The sequence below is a fragment of the Chrysochloris asiatica genome, unplaced genomic scaffold (genome assembly GCF_000296735.1).
Source record: "Chrysochloris asiatica unplaced genomic scaffold, ChrAsi1.0 scaffold00036, whole genome shotgun sequence".
NCBI classification, from domain to species: domain Eukaryota; kingdom Metazoa; phylum Chordata; class Mammalia; order Afrosoricida; family Chrysochloridae; genus Chrysochloris; species Chrysochloris asiatica.
Genome location: NW_006408554.1, coordinates 12,481,950 through 12,504,579, shown reverse-complemented (window position 1 = coordinate 12,504,579; position 22,630 = coordinate 12,481,950). Strand labels below are relative to the sequence as shown.

Below are 22,630 nucleotides of genomic sequence, written 5' to 3'. Positions count from 1 at the left end.
TCTTTTCCAGTCCTCTAAAATCTAAACATCAATCATTTCCTAGCACTCTAAGAATCTTTACATATGTGTATATCACTATGGTCAAACTGACATTTTAATAGACAGATCGCTTTTTATCAAGAATATCTTCTACATAATTCACATAATTAAAAGTATAGCTGCAAGAATTAGAGGGAGAAAACTATATTTATACAGGACAGGCACTATATTTGTACTTTAGCAAAGTCTCTCCAGTTCTATTATAAAATTAGCAAAACACTCATTAATACTCAAATTTTGTGTTAGCAGTAAAGTAGATTTAAAGAAATATGTGGATTTACAGCGATAGCAACATAAATGTTGGGGAAGACAGGGTGTGAACAGAGAAAGACAGAATATAACAGAAGTCGTTATCTTGAGAATTCATTGCTGTACAGAGTCTACTTCTCAGATATTTAGGTCCGGGAACCTCACATCTAACCAAAAAGTGACTTATTATAAAACAGAATTATATTTTAATAAATTCCATTATGAAACATATATCAGGGTGATCAGATATTTTTAAGCTGCTGATCATAACCTCACCCACCCTTCAATTTTCTTTATCTACATCTACACTGGCAAACACAACCTACCCAGTGAGCAGAATCCTTACATTGCACTCTCAACTATAAATCGTACTCCTCATCAAGAAGCTAAATGAGGCATTAGAATAGATGCATGATGAATGTGGAATCAGCTAATGGAATAGAGATCATTCATCCAGGTCATGGTGCTGTTGTTGTTGAAGTGCTATCCTGTCGGTTCCAACCCATAGCGACCCTGTATAGATTTACCAAGGAATGGCTGGTGAACTTGAACCACTGAGCTCACAGACCCACACCAGGACTCCAGGTCATGGTGAGGCCTGATCAAATATTCCTTAAACCAATTGAAGTATCTTTATCTTTTCTACAGCAGTGTATATGTTGTTGTTGTTGTTAAGTGCCTTCGAGTCGGTTCCGACCCATAGCGACCCTGTACAGGGTTTCCGAGGGTGTAAATCCTTACGGGAGTAGAAAGCCTCATCTTTCTCCCGCGGAGCAGCTGGTAGTTTCGAACTGCTGCCCTTATGGTTCGCAGCCCGATTCGTAACCACTACGCTACCAGAGCTCCAAATTCTGCTTTTCAGTCTTTTTTCTGTGTTAAATGCTGACCATCCCTTCCATTACTGTTGACAAAAGCCTTTCTTTAAATGTTAGGATCATCTATTGAATTCAATTGAAAAACATTTCAAGGTAGTGGCGCTGTGGGTTACTACACTGGACTGCAAAGTCAGTTTAAACCTCAAGATCAGCAGTTTAAGCTCACCAGCCACTCCTTGGAAACCCTACACAGGCCTGCTATGGGTCAGAACCGACTCAATGGCAGTTAACAACAACAACTACCTGCTAGGCACTATACTAGGTGCTGAGCAAACAATGATAGGTAAGATATGAGCCACATCCTCAAAAGTTCATCTTCTAATGAGGAAAACCATCTCTTTCCTGTTTTGGGTCTGGCAGATTGATGATGGTCTTTTAAAGTGCCTTCTGCATATATGTAATTTCATCCACTCTGCGCTGAGGTTATTTAATTTTCAGAGTTCTAGAAGTACTTTAACTGCTGTCCTTATGTACTGTCTACAAGGAGTATTTTGTGTAGAAGAGGCAATTGAAGTACTAGGGAGTTAAGTAGCTGGCCTAAAATCACGAAGTTAATAAGCACTGGAGCCAAGATTCAAATTCCAGGTCTGTCTGACTCCAAAGATCACACAATCTTTCCTCTATTCAATGCAGTCTCTCATAACATTTCCCCTACAATCAGTTTCCAAAACTCTGAGAGAATTATGTGAAGTGCCTAGCTCAGTTCCTGATATATCTTCTAATTCAATTACTAAATCTGCCTAACTAAACTCAGCAACATCAACTATAAATGTGTACAGGGTTTTTAGATCTCCAAAAGGCACTACAGGATAAGCACTGGACTGCTAACCGCAAGGTTAGTGGCTTAAACCCACCAGCAGCTCCTCAAGAACCCCATACAGGGTCGCTATGAGTCAGTACTAGGTTCCCAAATTTATTAATCCAGGACTAAACAACATTCCAATTTAGCAGGTCGTTGCCCAATTCACTAGCATTTAGTACCCTTACAAAGCATAAACAAAAGCCAGATCATGTTTTCAGTTCAGAGTTTTTCTAATTTCATCAAAAATAAGGCCCTTCTAACATCTAACATATTTAATTTTTACTTCATACTTTAAGCCTTAATTAAGCATGTTAACACTGATGAAACAACAAAGATTAAGCATATAAAACGGTAAAAAGTTTATCACTGGATTATATCACAAATCAGCTAAAGCTTTAAATCACATATTTGGCTAGGAAGATCTTTTCCTTGAACTTTGCTGAATAATTAAATACTTCTTCAACGGACTCCATTACCATCTACCTCGGTTTCTTAATTTTTCTCACTTGCTATAATTACAATCGATGGCAAAGATTCACTTAACAGTAAAATTACTTAACCAGAAACCTGTGATGAACTGGGGGGAGGGAGAACAGGAAATGGGAGAGAGAGAATATTAGGTGAGAATACAAACACCAGAAACTGCAATTCATCAAACAGGAAGTCCTGAAATCACCTGACATACAGAAAAATGAAATTTAAAAATAAATGGAAAGAGGCAAGGTGGGCAAGGCGATAAAATTACTGATCCTAGGGAGGGCTGAAAAAAATTAAAAGGCTTTAAGTAGATAAATTTCAAGTCTGTTTTTTGGGTTTTTTTTTTTTTTTTAAATCGCAAGAATAATATAAATTTAAATAATCTGGTAACAGTTAAGTCACTATTTGTAAATTCTAGTTGTTTTCCTAATATGCACTCAACAGAGAGCCGCAGTTCAAACCTACCAGCTGCTCCATGGAAACCGTATGCAGGAACCAACTAGAAGGCACATAATAGTGAGTCACATTAGCTTCGACCCATTAACTGTCCAAAACTAATCATTTACTCCTAAAACACAGAATCAAATAGTTTCGTTGCTTTTTTTTTTACAGAAACCACAGTGTTTTCCCAAAGACAACAGAAAAATAAGCTCTACGCCATCTGAAATAAATGGATCTTACCCATTAGTGTTGCTAAAAGACACAAGGAGTACATTTCTTTATCAGCTTGCTCCTGAAGTTCCTTCGATGAAAGTTTGCTAGTAACAGCCATCTCTTCTTGTTTCACAGTGTGGGCTGAAGGTGCTGCAGCAGACTGGCCACCTTCTGCTTTACTTTTTAGAATCTCTATTGTAATTCTATCACCATGCTGTAAAGGAACTGGCTCCTTTTCCATTCCTGCCTGAGGTGGCATCAGCTCTTTAGGAGGAAAACCATACCGAATACACTGTAAATATGGAGGAATGTTGAATTCTCTGGCTATACTTTCCTGAAGCTCAAAATAGGTTGTTGACGATTTAAGTGTAACCATGGACTGGCGTCCATCATTAGTTGTTATTCGGATTTTCTTCTCCTTAGAAGTTGTGGGTGAATAGGGAGCTTTGGTAGGGGTAGCAGGTGCAGATGCTGGACCATCACGAATGGCATTGGGAGAAACTGTCCTGGGCTGTCCTTTCTGTTCTTGTTTTAACTTCTCTGTTTTTCGTTTCTGCATTACAGAAGCCTGTTCCGTAATATTCTGTTGAATAGTTCTTTCAGTTTTGCTCATATTTAGCTCCTCTTTGTGCAACGTTTTTGTTTTCTGTCCAGTAAGAATAATTTTAGTTGGGAGCTGAGACTCTGACTCTTGTCCTTGCACATCTCCAACTCTTTGGGCATGAGCACCATCTATATTTACAGGAGTATAATCATCAGGATTCTTTTTGGCAGTCTGATGCAATATAGTATGGACAACTTTCTGAACCAGGATTTCACTCCCAAATTCACCAGGAAAGTGCTTAGTAACAAGTTTCATTGCAACATCATAAACATTACTATTCAAAGATGAATCACTTTCATACTGGAACCAATAAACTGTTTCTCTAACCACTCTTCCACTCCATTCCAAAGTAATAGGAAAAGCTTCTGGCAGATTGTCATACTCTTTACCATCCCAAAAGTGTTTGAATCCACAACCACATTTACCACCAGTGGATCTAGAATTAGTTCTGTCTCCATCCAAATACACAATAGACCCATCTCCTCTGACCCTTCGCACAGATGTGCCATGGCACCAATTACAAGCAGTTAGGTTACTCAATCCGTAGTCTGGTATCAAAACATCTTTCACTGAATCATATGAGCAAACCAAATTGTTCAAGGGAAAGCTATAATTTTTGTCAGGCCTCAGCTGTCCATGAGTACTTTTTGCCAGGTTATACAATTTCCCTCCTGGAGCCAACCACTCTGAAGGAACATGAAGTTCAGAAAGGGCACCACAGAGCAAACATTTGTGAAGACGATTATCCATGACTGCTTTTTTAGCAGCGGCTGTGACTTCTTCAGGCTGAACTCCTATCACCCCAGTCCTTCTGTAGAAATACTGATGGACATCAGCAACCAAACTAGGATGAATACCGTGTTTGTCCATAAAGACTTCTTCCATAGCAGCCACAAGCCTAAGTAGGTATTTATCTTGCAAACTTCTGTCACCTCCAATAACACAACCACCATCATCTTCAAGTTTGATGTACTTTTTAATAAGGTCCTGAGGCACACCCCATGCTTTAGGAAGCAAATTCATAGGCAGTTTGGGCAAAGCAGCCCCTTTTATGCCTACCAAAGGGATATAATGGTTTCTCCCAGAGCTACTCCATGCAATGCAGATTGGTTTGTTCAAATGACCATCTCTCCCAGTGCACTTCTCTGCAGGGATGAGCCCTGGCAGGAAGGTAGCTGAATAATCACCAGAGCTTCTCATGCCACTCAGAGAATCTAACAAAATAATAGGACGATGTAATACATTGGCAAGGCCAAAGATGTGGATGTTTCTCAGCCCCAAAGGAACGCCTTCGGGTGGTACAAACAGAGGGTCACACTCATTGATAATGTCCTCCCACTCAGCAGCATCAATGAAGTCATGGAACAGGGCCTGGTATCTGGCCAGGTGTTGTTGAAAGTGCTGTTTAAGATTCTCTCTCAAAGCGTGCCAGAAGAGCTCCCTTCCTACTAAAGCCCGGGACACAGCATGCACCAGGCAGTGTCCATCCCCGTCCACATGCACTGGAATGAGGCACTCCTGACTTTTATTGGCCCGCTTAATATCCTCAAGAGTGTCATGCAAATAAAGGAGGCTTCCAGAGCGGTCTTTGCCGTAGCCCACCGTGTTGACATGTTCTGGCTCGATGAGGAAGGCGCGGTCACCCAGTAAAGCGCAATCGAACAGTTCACCCTGGTTCATGTCCCGGAGAAGCTTAGCCCGGCCTGTCTGTTTGTCCATTCCATAGCGAGCTAATATGGGCGACAGCAGTTTGCAGTGGTAGTTGGAAAGGCCCATCACCTTTACCAGTTCCGTGTTCTTCTTGGGTGCCCCTGTCACCCCGAGCAGCGCGTTCCGCAGCAAGTTGTGTAGCACTACGTCCGGGTCAGTCACCTCTTCCACCCCCAGCAGCTGTTGCTGCTCGTGCCTCTGTCCGCACTCGGTGCACTCGATGCTGACTGATCCGGAGGCCGGGAAGAACAGACGCGCTTGGCACTTTGGATCCGGGCAGCTCCCGGAGAGGATTCTCCGGTCTCTCCGCTTCGAGAGCCCCCCCGGAGCAGCAGCTGCTGCCGCCGCCTGAGACGGCGGAGTCTGCGGAGCCTCAGGAGGAGGAGGTGGCGGCGGCAGCGGAGGAGGTGGCGGCGGCTGAGACATAGCTCTCGGCTCTCGCTCCGCGTCCCCAGCGACCCTCAAAGGCTCATAGCACAGACCCCCACACGCCCGGCTCGGTCTAGTCCAGGCCCAGGGCGAATCACTTTCCTTTCCCTACCAGCTCCACCTCCTCCTAAGCGAAGGCGGAAGCGCCGGACGTTGTTTCTCTTCTTACTTCTTCACTGCCGTTGCCCCGAACGTAACGGCCACCACCCAACCCCGCACTCACACTCACTCACTCTCGCTCTCTCTCCCTCAGACACACAGACATACACGCCCTTAGCCGAAATGCGCACGCGTATCTTCCGCGGTGCCCTCTGGGAATTAGAGTCTTCCTGCCCCTTTCTGGCTATTAAATGCTAGAATTTTGGACCCGGAAAGAACTACAAAGACTGTGAAGCTAAGCGGTACAGAGCCGGCAGAGAAGAGGAAGAGGAAGGCAAGAGGAAGGGGGCCAGAAAGGAAGATGGTGACTCGCATTGCCTTCCGGAAGTTGTAGTTTTAACTAAATCTATATTATCGTCTTCCCCACGCTGGACCCCAAACAACACAGCCTGAGAAACTACATTTCCTAGGGTGGCTTGCGGTGCGTCTAATCGCACTTCCCCTTTGGGCGGATGGGAAAATACAGGGGCGCTTGGTAAAACCGAAGTAAAAGTCAATGAGTGTCGGAAGCTGAGGGTCTTGAAGTTCACAACTCCTAGAAGGGGAGGGGAGAGGAAAGGTTCTCAGTGAATTAAGGTATAGTAAGTAAACATTCAGTAATATGATGGGCCGGAAAGTTGAATGGTTTCGTCTAGGCTGGAGGTCATAGGAGAAGGGAGAAAATAGTGGACTGATTCTTGGGTTTCTTTTCGGGGTCTTTTCTTCCCCTAATTCCTGCCTCTCTATCCTTATTCCTACCGCTATTCCAAGCCACTGAGGCGCCTGAATATCTACTCCCTTTTCTCTCATTTTTCTCTCGAGGTGCTTAATAACAACAGTGGGGCTCGTTGAGGCGTGTTTGGCTTCAATTCTTTGCCATTTACAGTATAAATAGCAATACCTTAGATTGTGTTGAGTGGCTCTGTAGCATAAGCCCTGGGATGCGAAACACAGTCTGTGGTTCGAGCCCACTAGCCCTTCAGGGGAAGATGAAAGATGAGGATTTCTGCTTCCACAAAGATTTCAAACCCTCAGAAATCCTACACGGGGTGTCTGTGAGGTCTCGAGAACACTTAGCAAGAACATTGCACAAAGCCTTTTAACTAGATATGATTCTGTTTGCCCTTTACAACCCTCTCTCCAAAGAATAATAATAACAGGTCCTACTTATTAAGTTCTTAAATATGTTTGGCACCATGTTAAGCATTTGCATACAAGATATTTAATCATCATAAGTCTATTAGGAAACACATAGAAAGGAAATAACTTGCCTATGTTCACACAGCCAGTAAGTGACTGGGTATGTACCCATTTTGCAGACAAAGGCATAGGTAGGAAAGGTTAGACCAGTACTCTTATTACATTAGGTAGCAACTAACATTTGGTTGGCAACTATTTTATAGTTTACATACAATGTTAGTTGCTTTATAGTTTACCTGGGAAGGGCAGTGGCTCCATATGATAAGCATTGGACTGGGAATCCCAAGGTCCTCTACTCCAGCCCACCAGCTACCCAGCTGCTCAGAGACTTGAAACCCACTCCATGACACTTAACAACAACGTAATTTACATAATGTATTCACATGCTGTTGTTGTTAAATGCTGTCAGTCGGTTCTGACTCAGCGACCCTGTACAGGGTTTCCGAGGCTGTAAATCTTTATGGGAGCAGAAAGCCTCATCTTTCTCCCGCGGAACGGCTGGTAGTCTCGAAGTGCTGACCTTGAGGTTCGCAGCCCGATTCATAACCACTACACTACCAGAGCTCCTTAGACTCACATAGGTAATCTCATTTTCACCTCAGTCTTGTAGTACTTTTGCCGGACAATTGTGTGTCTCTGTGGGTTAATGCGCTGGACTGCAAGATCGGTCGCTCAAACTCGCCAACCACTCCTCGGAAACCCTATGTTACAAGGAAATAAATCAGAACCAACTCAACAATACTTAACAACAACAAGAGCAAACTAAAACTAGGAGAGATTAAGTGGTTTATCCAAGGTCAAGCCATCAGTGTATAATGGAACCCAGTCTCAAACCCAGAGAGTACTTTTCATGCTACATCCTACAACTGTTGTTAAGTAAGTGCCATCAACTCGGTTCTGACTTAGCTGCCCTGTATAGGGTTTCTGAGGAGCAGCTGACGAGTTTGAACCGCCAACCTTGCAGTTCAAACCAACTTTGTGGTCCAGGGCTTTATCCTATAGCGCCATACCAGAACTCCACTTCCTACAACTAGAAGGGTAAAAAAACAATGCTGGCGTAGACTTTTTGCTGGGCGTTAGTCGCTCTATTTGGTGACTCAAGGGGTTATAAGGATGTTTTCTCTATAGGAGTCAATGAACTTTTTTATTTTATTACTTATATGTACAGAAACTGCCTCTCTCTGCACAACATATTCATATATTAACTAGAAGCTGTTATTGTTAGGTGCCATAAAGTAGGTTCTGACTCATAGCGATACTATGCACAACAAAACGAAACACTGCCCGGTCGTGCGCCAGCCTCAAAATTATTATGCTTGAGCCCATTGCTGCTGCCACTGTGTCAATCCCTATGGAAAGTAGTATTTATTATTTTACAGTCAGCCGCTTTCAGTTACTATTCTGTAAATTTTTGCTTTCTAGAACTTCAGATAAGCACACTACTTCGAAATTTTTGAAACGTCACAAAATAGAGGACATTAGAGGCTTTCGGCATTGCCAGGGAAAATATTTACCTTATCAGGTTTTTTTGAGTAAACAGAATATGATACTTTGAAATGAACTTTCTGTAAGATAGACATATGTAAAGGGTATTAATATTAATTTATAGTTAATAATTGGCTCCATACAATAAGCACTGGACTGCAAACCACAAGGTCAGAGGTTCAAGCCCACCAGCTGCTCCAAGAGAGAAAGATGGGACTTTCTGCTCCCTCGAAGATTTAAAGCCTTAGAAACCGTATAGAGGGTCATTAGGAGTCAGTAATGACTCTATGACACTTAACAACAACAATTGTCTATAGGTTCCTTAAAAAATAAACATTTGAATGAGATCTCTTACAAGTGTTAATTTTTTTCTTACTTAATTTTACCTGCTCCATTCAAAAATAATGTTATGATCTTTTTATTTCTTTATTTTCCCCAATATCTGTTGTGTTTTTTAGGTGAAATTTTACCCAGTGAATTAGGTTCCCATGTAACAATTCTTATATGAATTGTTTCCTGACATTGTTTACAATTTTCACAATTATTTCAGCATTCTCATTATTTCCTTTCTGTTGGTTCTGTTTTCATTGGGCTAATTTCCCGTCCCCTCCTTGCCTTTTCATCTTTGCTTCTGAGTAAATGTTGACTGTTTAGTCTCATACAGTTAATATTTAAGGTACACATTATGCACAGATAGTATTATTTAGTTTATAATCCAGTCTATTATTTGGTTGAAAGGTGACTTCAAGCAGTGGTTTCAGTTTTAGGTTAAAAGGGCCCATAGTCTTGAGGTTTCCTCCAGTCCCTATCAATTCAGTAAGTCAGGTCTTTTTTTATGAATTTGAGTTTTGTTTATGCTTTTCTTCCATTCTAAACAGGACCTTCCATGAGGGGGCTTCAAAAAATTCATGGAAAAATTCCATTATCTTTTCATTCAGTTTCTCCAACCAACTTTTTGAAGCCCCTGCATATTGTGTCCTTGGTTCAGAATAGTAGTGGTGGTGGTCACCGTCTAGTTCTTCTGGTCTCAAGTTAGAAGAGGTCATCGTTATTATTACTTCTGGTGACTAATGTCTTCCTCGAGTCTTTGATTTCCTTCATTCTCTTCTTTTCCAGATAAGTAGAGCCCAATCGTTGTATTCTAGACAGACTCACAAGCTTTTAAAACCCCATGTACTACACCCAGAGATATTTTTCAATTAAGTTTTTCTCAAAGAATTCATGCAGGAAAAGTTCATGTCTATTCTGTCACTAGTTTGGTTGTTGTTGTTGTTAAGTGCCGTCAAGTCAGTTCACACCCATAGCAACCTTGTATAGGGTTTCCAAGGAGCAGGAACTGTGAAAATCATCCTTAAATTGAATATTTATTTGTTTTCATGTTGTTGTTGCTGAGAATGTACACAGCAAAACACACACCAGCTCAACAGTTCCTCCAGGTGCAGTCTAGTAACATTGATTTCATTTTTTGTTGTGTAACTATTCTTGGCCTCCTTTTTTGAGTTGTTCCTCCCTCATTAATGTTGACTCCATGCCCCTCTAAGGTTCCTTCTTATCTAAGTTTTCAAGTTGCTGTTGTCAATTTGATCCCACATAAACAGTTCTTAATAGAGCATAATGCTCAAGGCTAGTGTTTTGGTTTGTTTGTTTTTACTAGTTAAACTAAGCTATTGTTTGCTTTTAAGATGTCTAAAGGGAAAATTTTTTGCTTAAGGTTTATGGAGTATCACAGGGCAATAGTTATAGCGGTTTATCCACCTTCCATGGCTCCCAAAAGTCTAGAGTTCATGAAAATGTGAAATTCTGTTCTACATGTTCCCCTTTTTGACCAGCATTCTTCTGCTGAATCTTAGATGAAAATGTTTGATGATTTTAGCAGGCACCATCTAGTCCTTTAGGTCTCATGGCAAAGGAGGCAGTTGTTCATGGAGGCAATTTGGCATACACTAGAATTAAGCTTTAATTAAATGTTTGTAAACTGAAAAACTGAATATTCGCTTTAAATGGACATTACTGTTGCCTGTGATGAGCAGTTACACAGAAAATGAGCTTTTATTTTTCTCATACAGTCTCCAAAGAACTCAATTATTAAAGTATTGGATCACCTGAAGGAGGACAATAATCTGCAATTCTAATGCTATTATGCACTTTGTGGTCTAATATTGTTGTTGTTATGTGCCGTGGAGTTGGTTCCGACTCATAGCGACCCTACACAGGGTTTCCGAGGCTATAAATCTTTACGGGAACAGACCACCTCATCTTTCTCCTGCGGAACCGCTGGTAGTTTCGAACTGCTAACCTTGTGGCTCGCAGCCCGATTCATAACCACTATGCTACCCAAACTAAATTTTCCTTGTTTGTGACATTATGAATAGTGAAGTAGATTTCTTTTATCTGCATATGGCATTTAAATCATAGCCAATTCCCATTCCATTGAATAAATAGAACTCTTTTTCTGGCCTGCCAAACAATTTGCATGACTGATCAGTGCTCACTTTCCCATTGTGGGAACTTGATTAGCTAGGAACTTCTTCTCAAACTAAAATTGATATTTAAACTTTTTTTTTTTTTTTTTTAATTATTTACAGTTTTAGGATTATACATTTCAGGAAAAAAATAGAAACATGTTGGTATAAAGCATAGATAATAAGGAAGAGGGAGGAGCTACATTGCCAAGAATTACAAAATTATATTAGATCTTAAACATTAAAGTCATGGAACAGAAGCAGGAAACACAGGAAGGAAATGGGATAAGTGATGTTACACTGTGGGGATTGCAATTAATATGAAACAAAGTGTGTATGAATTGTTGAGTGGAAATCTGATCTGCTCTGTAAACCTTCACCATATTCACAATAACAAGTTTAAAAACAAAAAAAGAGTATCATTGATTTCCCATATTTGGGCATAAGAAAAACACTCAAAAGAATTGTTTTAAGAAAATAATTACTTCAAAAGGAGTTTGGACAGGGCTCTGGGATACAGGGATTGAGGCATGGTTGGAATGGACAACAGGGGAGGAACAATGTTAAGATGCTTGGCTGTCTTTTGAAGCTTAGTTTCCCTTGAATACTATTATAAAATAGACACTTGAGGGGGAGAGAAAGGAATAGCCAGAAATATCACCATAGAAAGTGTGTACATCCATCTTCTGCCTCTAACTGATTGGAATACCTAAAATGGGGCTACAGTGTGCCCTGTGAAGAAGGCTTCCTGCAGAGTTTCTGCGTTACATAAGACCATAGGTGGAATTCTGAACCCCATCCAGCCAGAATATTCTGAGGTGGGAAATTTCCACTTGAAAGGACACGCAGACCAGCCTGGAGTGGCTAGAAGAACAGAAGATACTTCTTAAAAGAAAGACCGACAGGAAAAATACAAAACAATAACGGTAGTCCAACTGATTACTACAAGAACAAGCAAGTTGCTCACCTAGGAGACATTAAGGCAAGTGGTCGGGTTCCCTCAGGGCAAACCCCTTTCCAAGACTAAGAATCAATGGGAATACACAAGCAGACATGCGCTCTGACCATGTTGGTCACCAATAAGGGGAAGTGAGTGAAAAACAGCAACGAAACTGCAAGGTAAGGTAAGCCATACTACGTTCCTGTGAACCCAGGTAGAGACCTTGTTGGCCAGCAGTATGGCAAGACCTGGGGACTCCTGGGCCCAGAGTCAGTGACAAAGCCACAGAGGACTAGAGTGGAGAGTAAAGTATTCAGCTGATAAGAAGAGAAGGCATATGCACAAGAACACCCACATTTGCAGATAATTCCCACTTGACCTGGCTTCAATGGCTGGATGACCAGAACTCAACTAGAAGAAGAAAGAAAAGGGAAAAAAGAGTAATCTGATACAATTTGATGAACTTGACCTACATTTATGGATGCAATAGCTCAAAAGAGGGAACAAATCTTTACAGTGAAGATCATTCCCACCCCCTCCATACACAGGGTAGGCAGGGATAGACAACTTGGACATTGGCTACCCAAAGGCAAGAAGTGTCTGGCTTACAAACTTTTAAGAAGGAACCTAGATCCAGAGGGCATGAAGGAAGGTGGAATCTCCACTGAGTAGTATCCAATCTGTCTGGGGGCGCTGATGAAAGGAGATGGGTATGGGATAGCACTCATGTGGCACAATAGTGAATAATTGCTATCAGGACTGACTGTGAGGGTTGGAAATGTAAAGGTAGAAGTTTTGTAGCAAAAGGAGGGGAGTGGTTGACTTTGCAGTCCAGGAACAAAGGGCCCTGGGACCATCAAGGGAGAAGAGCGAAGTGCAGGACCCTACCCAGAGAAACAGTGATGCCAGAGAGGGAGGCAGAGACAATAACAAGGAGAGATGGAGTGGCTGGGGACTCTAGACCCAGAGAGGGAGAGGGGCTGTGTCCTGATGCCGGGTTGGGGAGGGGGCGGCAGGCTTGCAGGGTATATACCCTTTGGTTGGTTGATGATATATGGAGGGATTGTAACCATGCAATGAAACAATATATGACAGGATGAATGTAAAGCTAATGTTCTCCCATGTAAACTATCACATAATTCACAATAAAACATTTTTTTAAAAAAGGAGTTTGGAAAGCATATAAATTGAAACAATTGTAAGTACCTTGAGTTGATTCTGGCCCATAGCAACCCTGTATAAGGTTTCCGAGGAATGGCTAGTGAGTTTGAACCTCTGACCTTGCGGGCTTCAAATCTAGATTTTCTTCCCATGCTCAGCTCTTACTGTTCCCACTACATCACAGCTGCTTAGTGTTTTGAGAGAATTAGCCAAGAAGCGAGTGTGAACTGGTGACCTGATGGTGAACAGATTTGGCTTTGATGTGTTTCATTGACCCACCAACAGCTTAAAGTATTTTTTAAATGTGAATGTCTTGAGGCAATGGTCAGCACTCACTCTGTAAGGTCTTTTACCTGACCCCCGTGAGACAAATTGCTTGCCTGCCCCCAGCATTTAAGTGTTCTATATCTTGGAGTCCTGGTGTGGCATTATGGGTTAATGCGCTGGACTGCAAGGTCGGTTTGAACCACAAGGTCGGCGGTTCAAGCTCACCACCTGCTCCATGGAAACCCTATACAGGGTCGCTATGAGTCGGTATCTACTCCATGGCCTTTAACCACAACGTATCTGGTAGTATAGCTTGAGACAGAGGAGTGATTCTTAAAGGGCTAATGGAGAAGTTATATCTATGTGCGGAAAGAGGAATTTGTGAACAAGAGTTGCAAAGAGTCTTCAAGGTAACGGTGGAGGGAGTAGTTAATCTTACAGTCCAGAAACAGAGGACCCTAGGACCATCAAGGAAGAAGAGCACAAGTCGAATGTGAGACCTTATCCAGAGAAGCAGCAACACCAGAGATGGAGGCAGAGATGGGGGCATGGAGAGAGGGAGCAGCTGAGGACTCTAGAGTCAAGGGAAGAAAGGAACTAAGAGCTGTCAGCCAGGAGGCAGACTTGCAGAATATGCCCTTTGGTGGTTGTTAATTATTTTTTATGCTTGAGTGTTAAAAAAAAAAAAAAAAAGCTCAAGTGACTAGAGAGAAATTCTGTTATCTGATGGTACATGGAGGGGATTGTAATCATTGTAATGAAACAAGATGTATGATTTGTTGAATGTAAAACTGATGATCTACCCTGTAAACTTTCATTCAATTCACAATAAAAACTTAAAAAAAAAAAGTCTTCAGGGAAGGAAGATGGGCAGTATTCGTAATATTATTTGAAGGTGGTTGAAGGAACCCTTGTATCATAGTGGGTTACAAGTTGTACTTAACCATGAGGTAAACAGTTCCAATCTACCAGCCACTATGTGGCTAAAAGACAAGGCTTTCTGTTCCTGCAAAGATTTACAGCCTCGGTAACCCTAACCTGGATCACTGTGAGTTAGAAGTGACTCAACAGCACACAATCACCACCACCAAAGATGAGAAAGGTCAAGTGCGAGCCCACTGTTATGCTTCGCCAGTGGTTCCCAAAATTTAGTGAGCATCAGAATCAACTATAAGGTTGGCTAAACTAGATAATGAAGCTGTACTCAGAGTTTCTGAACGAGTACTTAAGGAATGTTGTTGTCAAGTGCCATCGAGTCAGTTCTGACTCCTAGCGTCCATGTATAGGGTTTCTGAGAAGTAGCTGGTGAGCTTGAACCAGTGACTTTGCAGTTCAACCTGAATTTGCAGTCCAGTGCATTAACCCGCAGCATTTCTAACAAGTTCTCAGAGACTACTAATGCTGCTGGTCCAAGGGCCACACTTTGAGAATCACTGTTACAGGTGGTATGAGGACTATTCAGGAAGAGCTTAATGTAATAATTTTGTTAATGTCTTTCTGTTGCTCCAAGGGAAATGCAAAAGGACTGCTTGTTGTAGAATGTTTATAAAATAGTAAAAAGAAGACTTAAATTCTTTTGTAGTTGTTTAGAGGTTACAGTTCAACATTTTTGATGAACCATTCAGATTTTTTTCTCTACATGTAGTGTTTGTTTTTTATAGAAACCAAAATTGTATCATAATTAAAATAATAATATACTTATTGAACACCTACAGTGCACAGGGTCTGTATACTACTAGCTTAACCATTGAACTGCTAACTGCAAGGTTGGCAGTTCAAACCCACCAGTCACTCCTCGGAATACCTATTCAGGGTTGCTGTGAGTTGGAACCTACTTACAGTATCCTTATGTTGTTAAATGCTGTCAATTCATGATGTTTTTGTTGAACGTTTTAAATGAATGCCTAGTTTTTTAGAATATTTCAAACATTCAAAAATGTATTAAAAATAATATAAATAATACATACCACTACTAGATATGACAACTTAATATTTTACCATATTTGCTTCAGAACCCCTTTCCCAAAATGCACTGCAGATTTAGTAAGACTAAGATATTGAGGCTTAATTTTACAAAAAACAAAATTGTGCCTTGTGAGTTACAAGGGAAATGATTATTTCCTTTATTAAAAGCAGGAGTCCCCTTTTTGTTATGGTGGAGACTTTCTATGTCATGAGCATCTTGATAATTACTGTTGCCATTATCATGTTCTCCAGAGCATATTCATCCCCCTTCAACACACTGGCCCAAGCATGAAACATAGCTCTTCCACTGCAGGGCGTTTTGAGTACTTGCTAATAAAAACAGTACCATAGATAGTAACATAAGACTAGGTAATGTGGCTTGTATGAACCTGACTCCATTTTCAGGCTGCTTGGTCTACCTGTATGTGGTGAAAGTCATCTTCCACCAGGACATCATCTCCATCCTGCTCAGTAGAACTGTCTGCAGCAATAGGAATGTTCAGTGTCTGTGCTGATCAGTACCTGTAGCTGGCTATTAGGCTGACTATCAGTGTGCCCAGTCAACTAAGGAACTGAATTATTTTGTATTTAATTTAAGTTAAATTTAAATAGCCACATGTGGCTAATGGCTGCTGCATTGGACAGCACAGACCACTTGGTCTTCAGAGTCCAAACTAAAAACATTGAGTCCCACCATCGCAGTGAGCACCAGAGGTTGCCTGAGTCTAGTGGGGCCAGGAGGAATGGTGATGACTGACTGCAAAAGGCTTCAAGGAAACTTTGTGAAATGAGGAAATGTTCTTTATCTTGGATATAGTAGTGGTAACATGGATATATGTTGTTGTTAGCCACCATCAAGTCGACTCCCAACTCATGGCAAACCCTATGCACAACAGAACAAAATTGTGTCCAATCTTGTGCCATTTCTATGATCAGTTATAGATCTGATCCTTGTGATCCATGTTGTTGGAAGTAAATGTATTCTTAAAATGGATATATTTTGTGTGTATAAATTATATTTCAGTGAAGATGAACTCCTAAGCCCTTGGTCCCTGACCTAGTCTGTGGGGGCTAGGGTTGATAGTGAAGGAACTAGCTGGTCTGAAGTGCAGGGAAATGTGTGTAAATTCCAAAACTTTCAGATGATACCCATTTGACCTAGCTTGGATAGCTAGGATTGAAATGCCCAGAACCCAACCAGATGAAGATACTGTAAATTGCTACAATTTGATGTACTATACTTTTGCTTATGGATGCAGTTGCTAAAAATTCCAACCAGAATAGAAGATTTTTCATATTAATGAACATACTTGTCTCCTCTTCTGGGTTAATAGTAACGGCCAGTGTAACCATTGGCTATCAGAAAGGAGGAGGGGCTATATAGGCATGAAGTGGCTGGCTTACAAGCTTTCATAGGTGTGCTTAGTTTCAGAATGTGGAGGGTAAGGTAGAATCCCCACTGAATAATTTCCCTCTTTCCCAGGGTCTGGTGAAAAGGGAATGAGGGATGAAGCAGATGACATTTTGTGATTCAATTGTGAGTAATTATTAGCAAGATTAATTGGGATGGTCAAACCTGTAGTTGTGAAAGGTGTGTAACTAAAAGAGGGGAATAGTTAATCTTTCACTTGAGTAACAGACAATCCCAGGACTATCAAGAAGCAAGAGTATGAGTCAAGCATGAGATCCCTACCCAGAAAAGCGGCAGTGCCAGATATAGTAGCATGGAGAGACAGAGCAGCTGCAGGCTCTTGGCCCATGGACTGAGTAAGGCTGTGTGCCTGCAGACAGGAGGCTGGCTTGCAGAATGTGCCCTTTGGGTGTTTAATTAAATATATATATTTAATATGTGTGCATCAAATATTTTTGCTTCGTTCATTTGTGAAATATAAGATGTAAATGGGGAACCACAGGGAGGAAGTAGGATAACTTGTAGGAAGGAGTTTGTAATCATTGAGATGAGACAAAGCGTATGATTTGTTGAATGTAAAGCTGATGATTTTGTCTATAAACCTTTACTCGATTCACAATAAAAAATTTAAAAGTTCATTTTAAAAGGTAAAAAAATATCTTTTTTATTATAAGGAGCTCTGGTAGTGTAGTGGTTACAAATCGGGCTGTGAACCTTAAGGTCAGCGGTTCGAAACTACCAGCCACTCCGCGGGAGAAAGATGAGGCTTTCTACTCCCGTAAAGATTTACTCCCTCGGAAACCCTGTACAGGGTCGCTATGGGTCGGAACCGACTCGACGGCACATAACAACAACAACATAAGAGTTATAGGCCAAGAATTCTGGCAAGATGATGGAATAGGCAGACATGCTATACAGACCCTCTACGACAAAGACATGGGAGAGCAAATGAAACAAGACACTGAGAATAATCCTGGAACCCTGAGCTTCAAAGGAAAGGTTAGAATAGTAGATTGAACACCAACTGGGAGGAGAAGCTGAGCAGGGCAACAAAAGAAAGAGACTGACTGATGAAAAGACTGCTGGCCAGATATGGCATAACCATCGTGAACTTTTGCAAGCAGCTCTGTAGAGACAGATAGATGGCGGCCTGACAGTGCAGATTCACATGGGTGACTGAAAAGGTGATACACTTTCTTGCTACCACACTCCCCTGGATAACATAAACGAGGCCGGCCCCTACCCTCATCTAATCCCAATGCAGCCTGTGCTCTTCCGTAGTTCAGAGCCACATGGTTTGAGCCAGTGTGAAGCCAGCACCCACTATGATGCCTTGGCACCTGGATTCAAGTGCGCTCTACTCCAGATCTACAGATCTCACGAAGCCTCCAGGTCAGAATTAGACTAGCAGGAACCTTCATAATCAGCAACCCTGCCCTCAACTGCCCTCTGCTTTTGACAGATACTATAACGTTAGTTAAGAAGCTCTGGTAGCATAGTGGTTACGAATTGGGCTGTGAACTGCAAGGTCAGCAGTTCAAAACTACCAGCTGTTCCCCAGAAGAAAGATGAGGCGTTCTGCTCCCGTAGAAATTTACAGCCTTGGAAACCCTGTACAGGGTTGCTATGAGTCAGAACTGACTCCACGGCACACAGCCACCACCATAACGTTAGTTACAGGTTGTTGAACCTGTAGGGACTCCACAAACTACTTACAGATTGGGTGACCTGAACATAGACAGCATGTAGGCCTAGGGCTGGGGACTCAGTCATCACATCCCTCTTCCACACATCTTGTGAGTTCCTTGGCCAGCAAAACCTACCCCACCCCCACCCCCCGAGTTTTCTCCTCTCTGGGTCCAACAACTGCAATGTTTTTGTTTATTTTTCCTTACATTGTTGGATTGTTTTTATTCTTTCTTCTTCTCCTTCCCTTCCCTTGATTTTTATCCTTTTTATCTCCACTTTTGTTTTTTCTTCTTCTGTTTCTCATTTCCACCCTCTTCTTTTTCTCTTGATTTTTTTCTTTACTACTCTCTAGTCTGTTTCTCTTTTCATCTTCCTTCTTTTTATAGTGTTTTTTCTCTTTATTTTCTCTCCTATTTTTCTATTTCATGGCTCTATTTTCTTGTTCCTCTTTTATGTTATTATATTCTTTTTTGTCTGTTGCTGCCTGTTTTTGTTTCTTTTTCTTCTTTATTATATTCTGTTTTCACTGTTGTGTGCTTGTTTGTTCTGTTTTGTTTTCCTATGTGTGTTTTCTCCTCTTTCCCTACCCGACAGGAGACAGCCAATGTGTCCATACAGTTCAGCCACAACTGTGCCCTCTGCAGCTCCACCCACAGCATGAGAGCCAATACCAGCTCCTGTATCAATGTGATTAACAATACACATAAGCCAACACCAGCCAAACTCACCCTAAACTGAGTTGCACAACAACATACAGAAAAGGTGCACACATTTCCATTCTGTCATCATACTCACCAGTAGACAGTTGGTGAGAGGCTAAGGACATATCAACACACAATCATCAATCAAATACAAATACAACACCACCATGATGTCTTGGAGATTTTAGCTCACACAAAGAAACAAGAAAGAGTGGCTCAAACAAATCACCAATATGCAGAGCTAGAAAACATTTCTGAGGAAGAAAACATAATGGGACTACCTGAGAAAGAAGTAAACAAAAAAAGTGATATTTAGGTACTTTCAATGGACTGACAGAAAAAATGAGGGAAAAAACTTTAGGAAAACATTACAAGAACAAACAGACAAAATAAATGCAAATTTTGAAACAATACAGAACTTACCAATGGAAATCCAGGAGACCTCAGAAATGGAAAATCTATTGAAAGGGCAAAGGAGTAGATTTGAATCAATGGAAATCTGAATTGGTAAATTTGAAGGTAAATCTCTCAATATTATCAAGCTAGAAGAACAATCTGAAAAAGAAAAGTCTGAGATTTATGTAGGACAACATTAAGAGGAATAACTTATGGGTGACTGGGATTTCAGAACAGGAAGAGACAATAAAAAGCATGAAGAAAATTATTGACGAGTTTCTGGAAGAAAACTTCCCCAACATTATTGAAGATGAAATGATAACCATTCAAGAAGCTGAAAAAAATCCCAAACAGGATAGACTCCAAAAGAAAATCACCAAGATATATCATAATCAAACTTTCCAAAATCACAAACACGGAAAAAATCCTGAGAATAGCTTGGGAAAAATTAAAAGGTACCTACAAAGAAGTCTTAGCTGTTGATTTCTCAGAAGAAACTATGCATGCAAGAAAGCAATAGGATGACATATACAAAACTTTGAAAGAAAAAGATTACCAACCAAGAATTTCATATCTAGCAAAGCTGTCCTTCAAATATGATGGGGAAATTAGGACATTTCCACATAAACAGAAATTAATGGAATCTGTAATAACCAGACCAACATTGGAATCCTCGTGTGGCGCTATATGATTAACACTGGGCTGCAAGGTTGGTATAACTGCAAGGTCAAGTGGTTCAAAATCATTAGCTGCTCCTTGGAAATCATAGGGTTGCTATGAGTTGGAACCAACTCAATGGCACTTAGCCACAATAACAGCTGACAGACTTTACAAAAAATACTAAAGGGAGTTTTTTTTTTTACTGAAAACCAACAACAACAGATAATAATCTGAGATTAACATACTCAACACCACCCAGCACTCAATTCTAATATAGAAGAATTTAAAGTAAAACATGGAGTCCTGGTGTGGTGCTGTGGACTAATGCATAAGACTGCAGTCATTTAAACTGCAAGGTCAGTGGTTCAGGCTCACCAGCTGCTCCTTGGAAACCCTATACAGGTTCGCTATGGGTTGCAATCTACTCGGCGACACTTAACAACAACAGCAAAGTAAAACATACCTACAAGACTGAGAATAGGGAACCAGAAGTATCAATTTATAATGAAGTCAACTACAAAGCAAAAAGAGGGAATATTGTAGATACACAGCTTCCAAATGGCCAGAAAGTCAAGTAGATTTTGATATAAAACAGACTGGCTTAAATGGGGAAAAAATTTAATAAATTACAGGGTAACTTTAGAGAAAGTTAATACACCTTCACAACAAAATAAAAAAGAGGAAAATCAACTTTAGTAAATATTAAAACAACATCAATAGGAAACGAGTATAAATTGCTATAATTTGATGAACTTGACCTATATTTATGGATGTGGTATGCTGTGCAGTTGGTTCTGACTCATAGCAACCCTGTACAGGGTTTCTGAGGCTATAGATCTTTACAAAAACAGAAAGCCTCGTCTTTCTTCCACAGAACAGCTGATAGTTTCGAACTGCTGACCATGAGTTTAGCAGCCCGTTTTGGAACCACTACGCTACCAGAGGAAGGAGCTCTGGTATGTAGTGGTTGCAAATCTTAAGGTCAACAGTTCAAAATTACCAGCTGTTCTGCAGGAGAAAGATGAGGCTTTCTGCTCCTATAAATATTTACAGCCTCGTAAACTCTGTACAGGGTGGCTATGCATTGGAACCAACTCTATAACACATAACCACCACCACTACCATGGTACCAGAGGAGTCCTGGTGTGGTGCTGTGGGCTAATGCGTCAGACTGTAAAGTCGTTTGAACTGCAAGGTTGGTGGTTCAAGCTCGCCAGCTGCTCCTTGGAACCCTATACAGAGTCGCTATGGGTCAGAATGGACTCGAAGGCTCTTAAAAACAACAACAGCAACACTACCAGAGCTCCTTACTTATGGATGTAGTAGCTCAAAATACCAACTGAGAGGGAAGGAGTCTTCACATCAATTATCAATCCTATCCCCTCTGTATACAGTGTAGATAGGGACGGGCAACTAAGGCATTAGCTACCTAAAATGAGGGGGCTATAAAAGCACAAAATGACTGGCTTACAAGTTTTCAAGAGAGAGTTTAGATTAAGTGTATGGGGAAGGTAGAGTCCCCACTGAATAGTTTTCATCTTGTCTAGATGGGTCTGGTGAAAAGAAATGGGGATATGATTCTTATGATTCAATAGTGAGAAATTGTTATCATGACTAATTGCAACTGTTAAAACTGTAAAAGGAAAAGATCTGTAACAAAATGGAGTAGTTAATCTTACAGTCCAGAAACAGGACCCTAGGACCATCAAGAGAGAAGAGCACAAACGGAGTGCGGGACCCTAACCAGAGAAGCAGCAACACCAGAGATGGAGGCAGAGATGAGGATATGAAGAGAAGGAGCAGATGAGGACTCTAGACTCATGAAAACAGAGGGACTGGGTGCTGGCGGCCAGGAGGCAGGCTTGCAGAATGCGCCCTTTGGTTGTTTAAATTATTATATATTCCTGAGTATTTCTGTGTACATTCCCACCTCCAAAGCAAAACAGGGAATGGAAGCAAATACTGTTGAATGATGATGCACGGAGGAGATTGTAATTATTGCAATGAAACGATGGTGTAAAGCCTATGTTCTCCCATGTAAACTATCACTCAGTTCACAATAAAAATTTAATAAACAAATAAGAATTGGTATTCTAAATGATTCCTAAAAATAGTGTTTAATTAGCATTAAATGCCCATACCTTATGCTATGAAAATGAATAAATCAGTATTACCAACTTAAAAAAATTTAATAAAGAAAAAGAAAACCCACAAACAAAATGAACTCAGCTCACAAATTTATGTGTAACAAACTAGCAACACCACAAAAAAAGCACACAGCAAAATGACAGCAATCAATACATTGTTGTTGTTGTT

At 41.0% G+C, this 22,630-nt stretch overlaps 1 protein-coding gene across 1 annotated transcript in view; it reads right to left on the bottom strand.

Annotated features, from left to right (window-relative positions):
* The window catches only part of VCPIP1 (valosin containing protein (p97)/p47 complex interacting protein 1), a 44,914-nt gene extending 38,832 nt beyond the window's left edge, over window positions 1-6,082 (bottom strand). Inside the window, exon 1 of the mRNA XM_006860041.1 lies at window positions 3,124-6,082. Within this exon, the coding sequence (XP_006860103.1) occupies window positions 3,124-5,836 (2,713 nt within the window). The 5' untranslated portion in view covers window positions 5,837-6,082. The remainder of the gene's footprint in view (window positions 1-3,123) is intronic.
* Window positions 6,083-22,630: the final 16,548 nt, after the last annotated feature.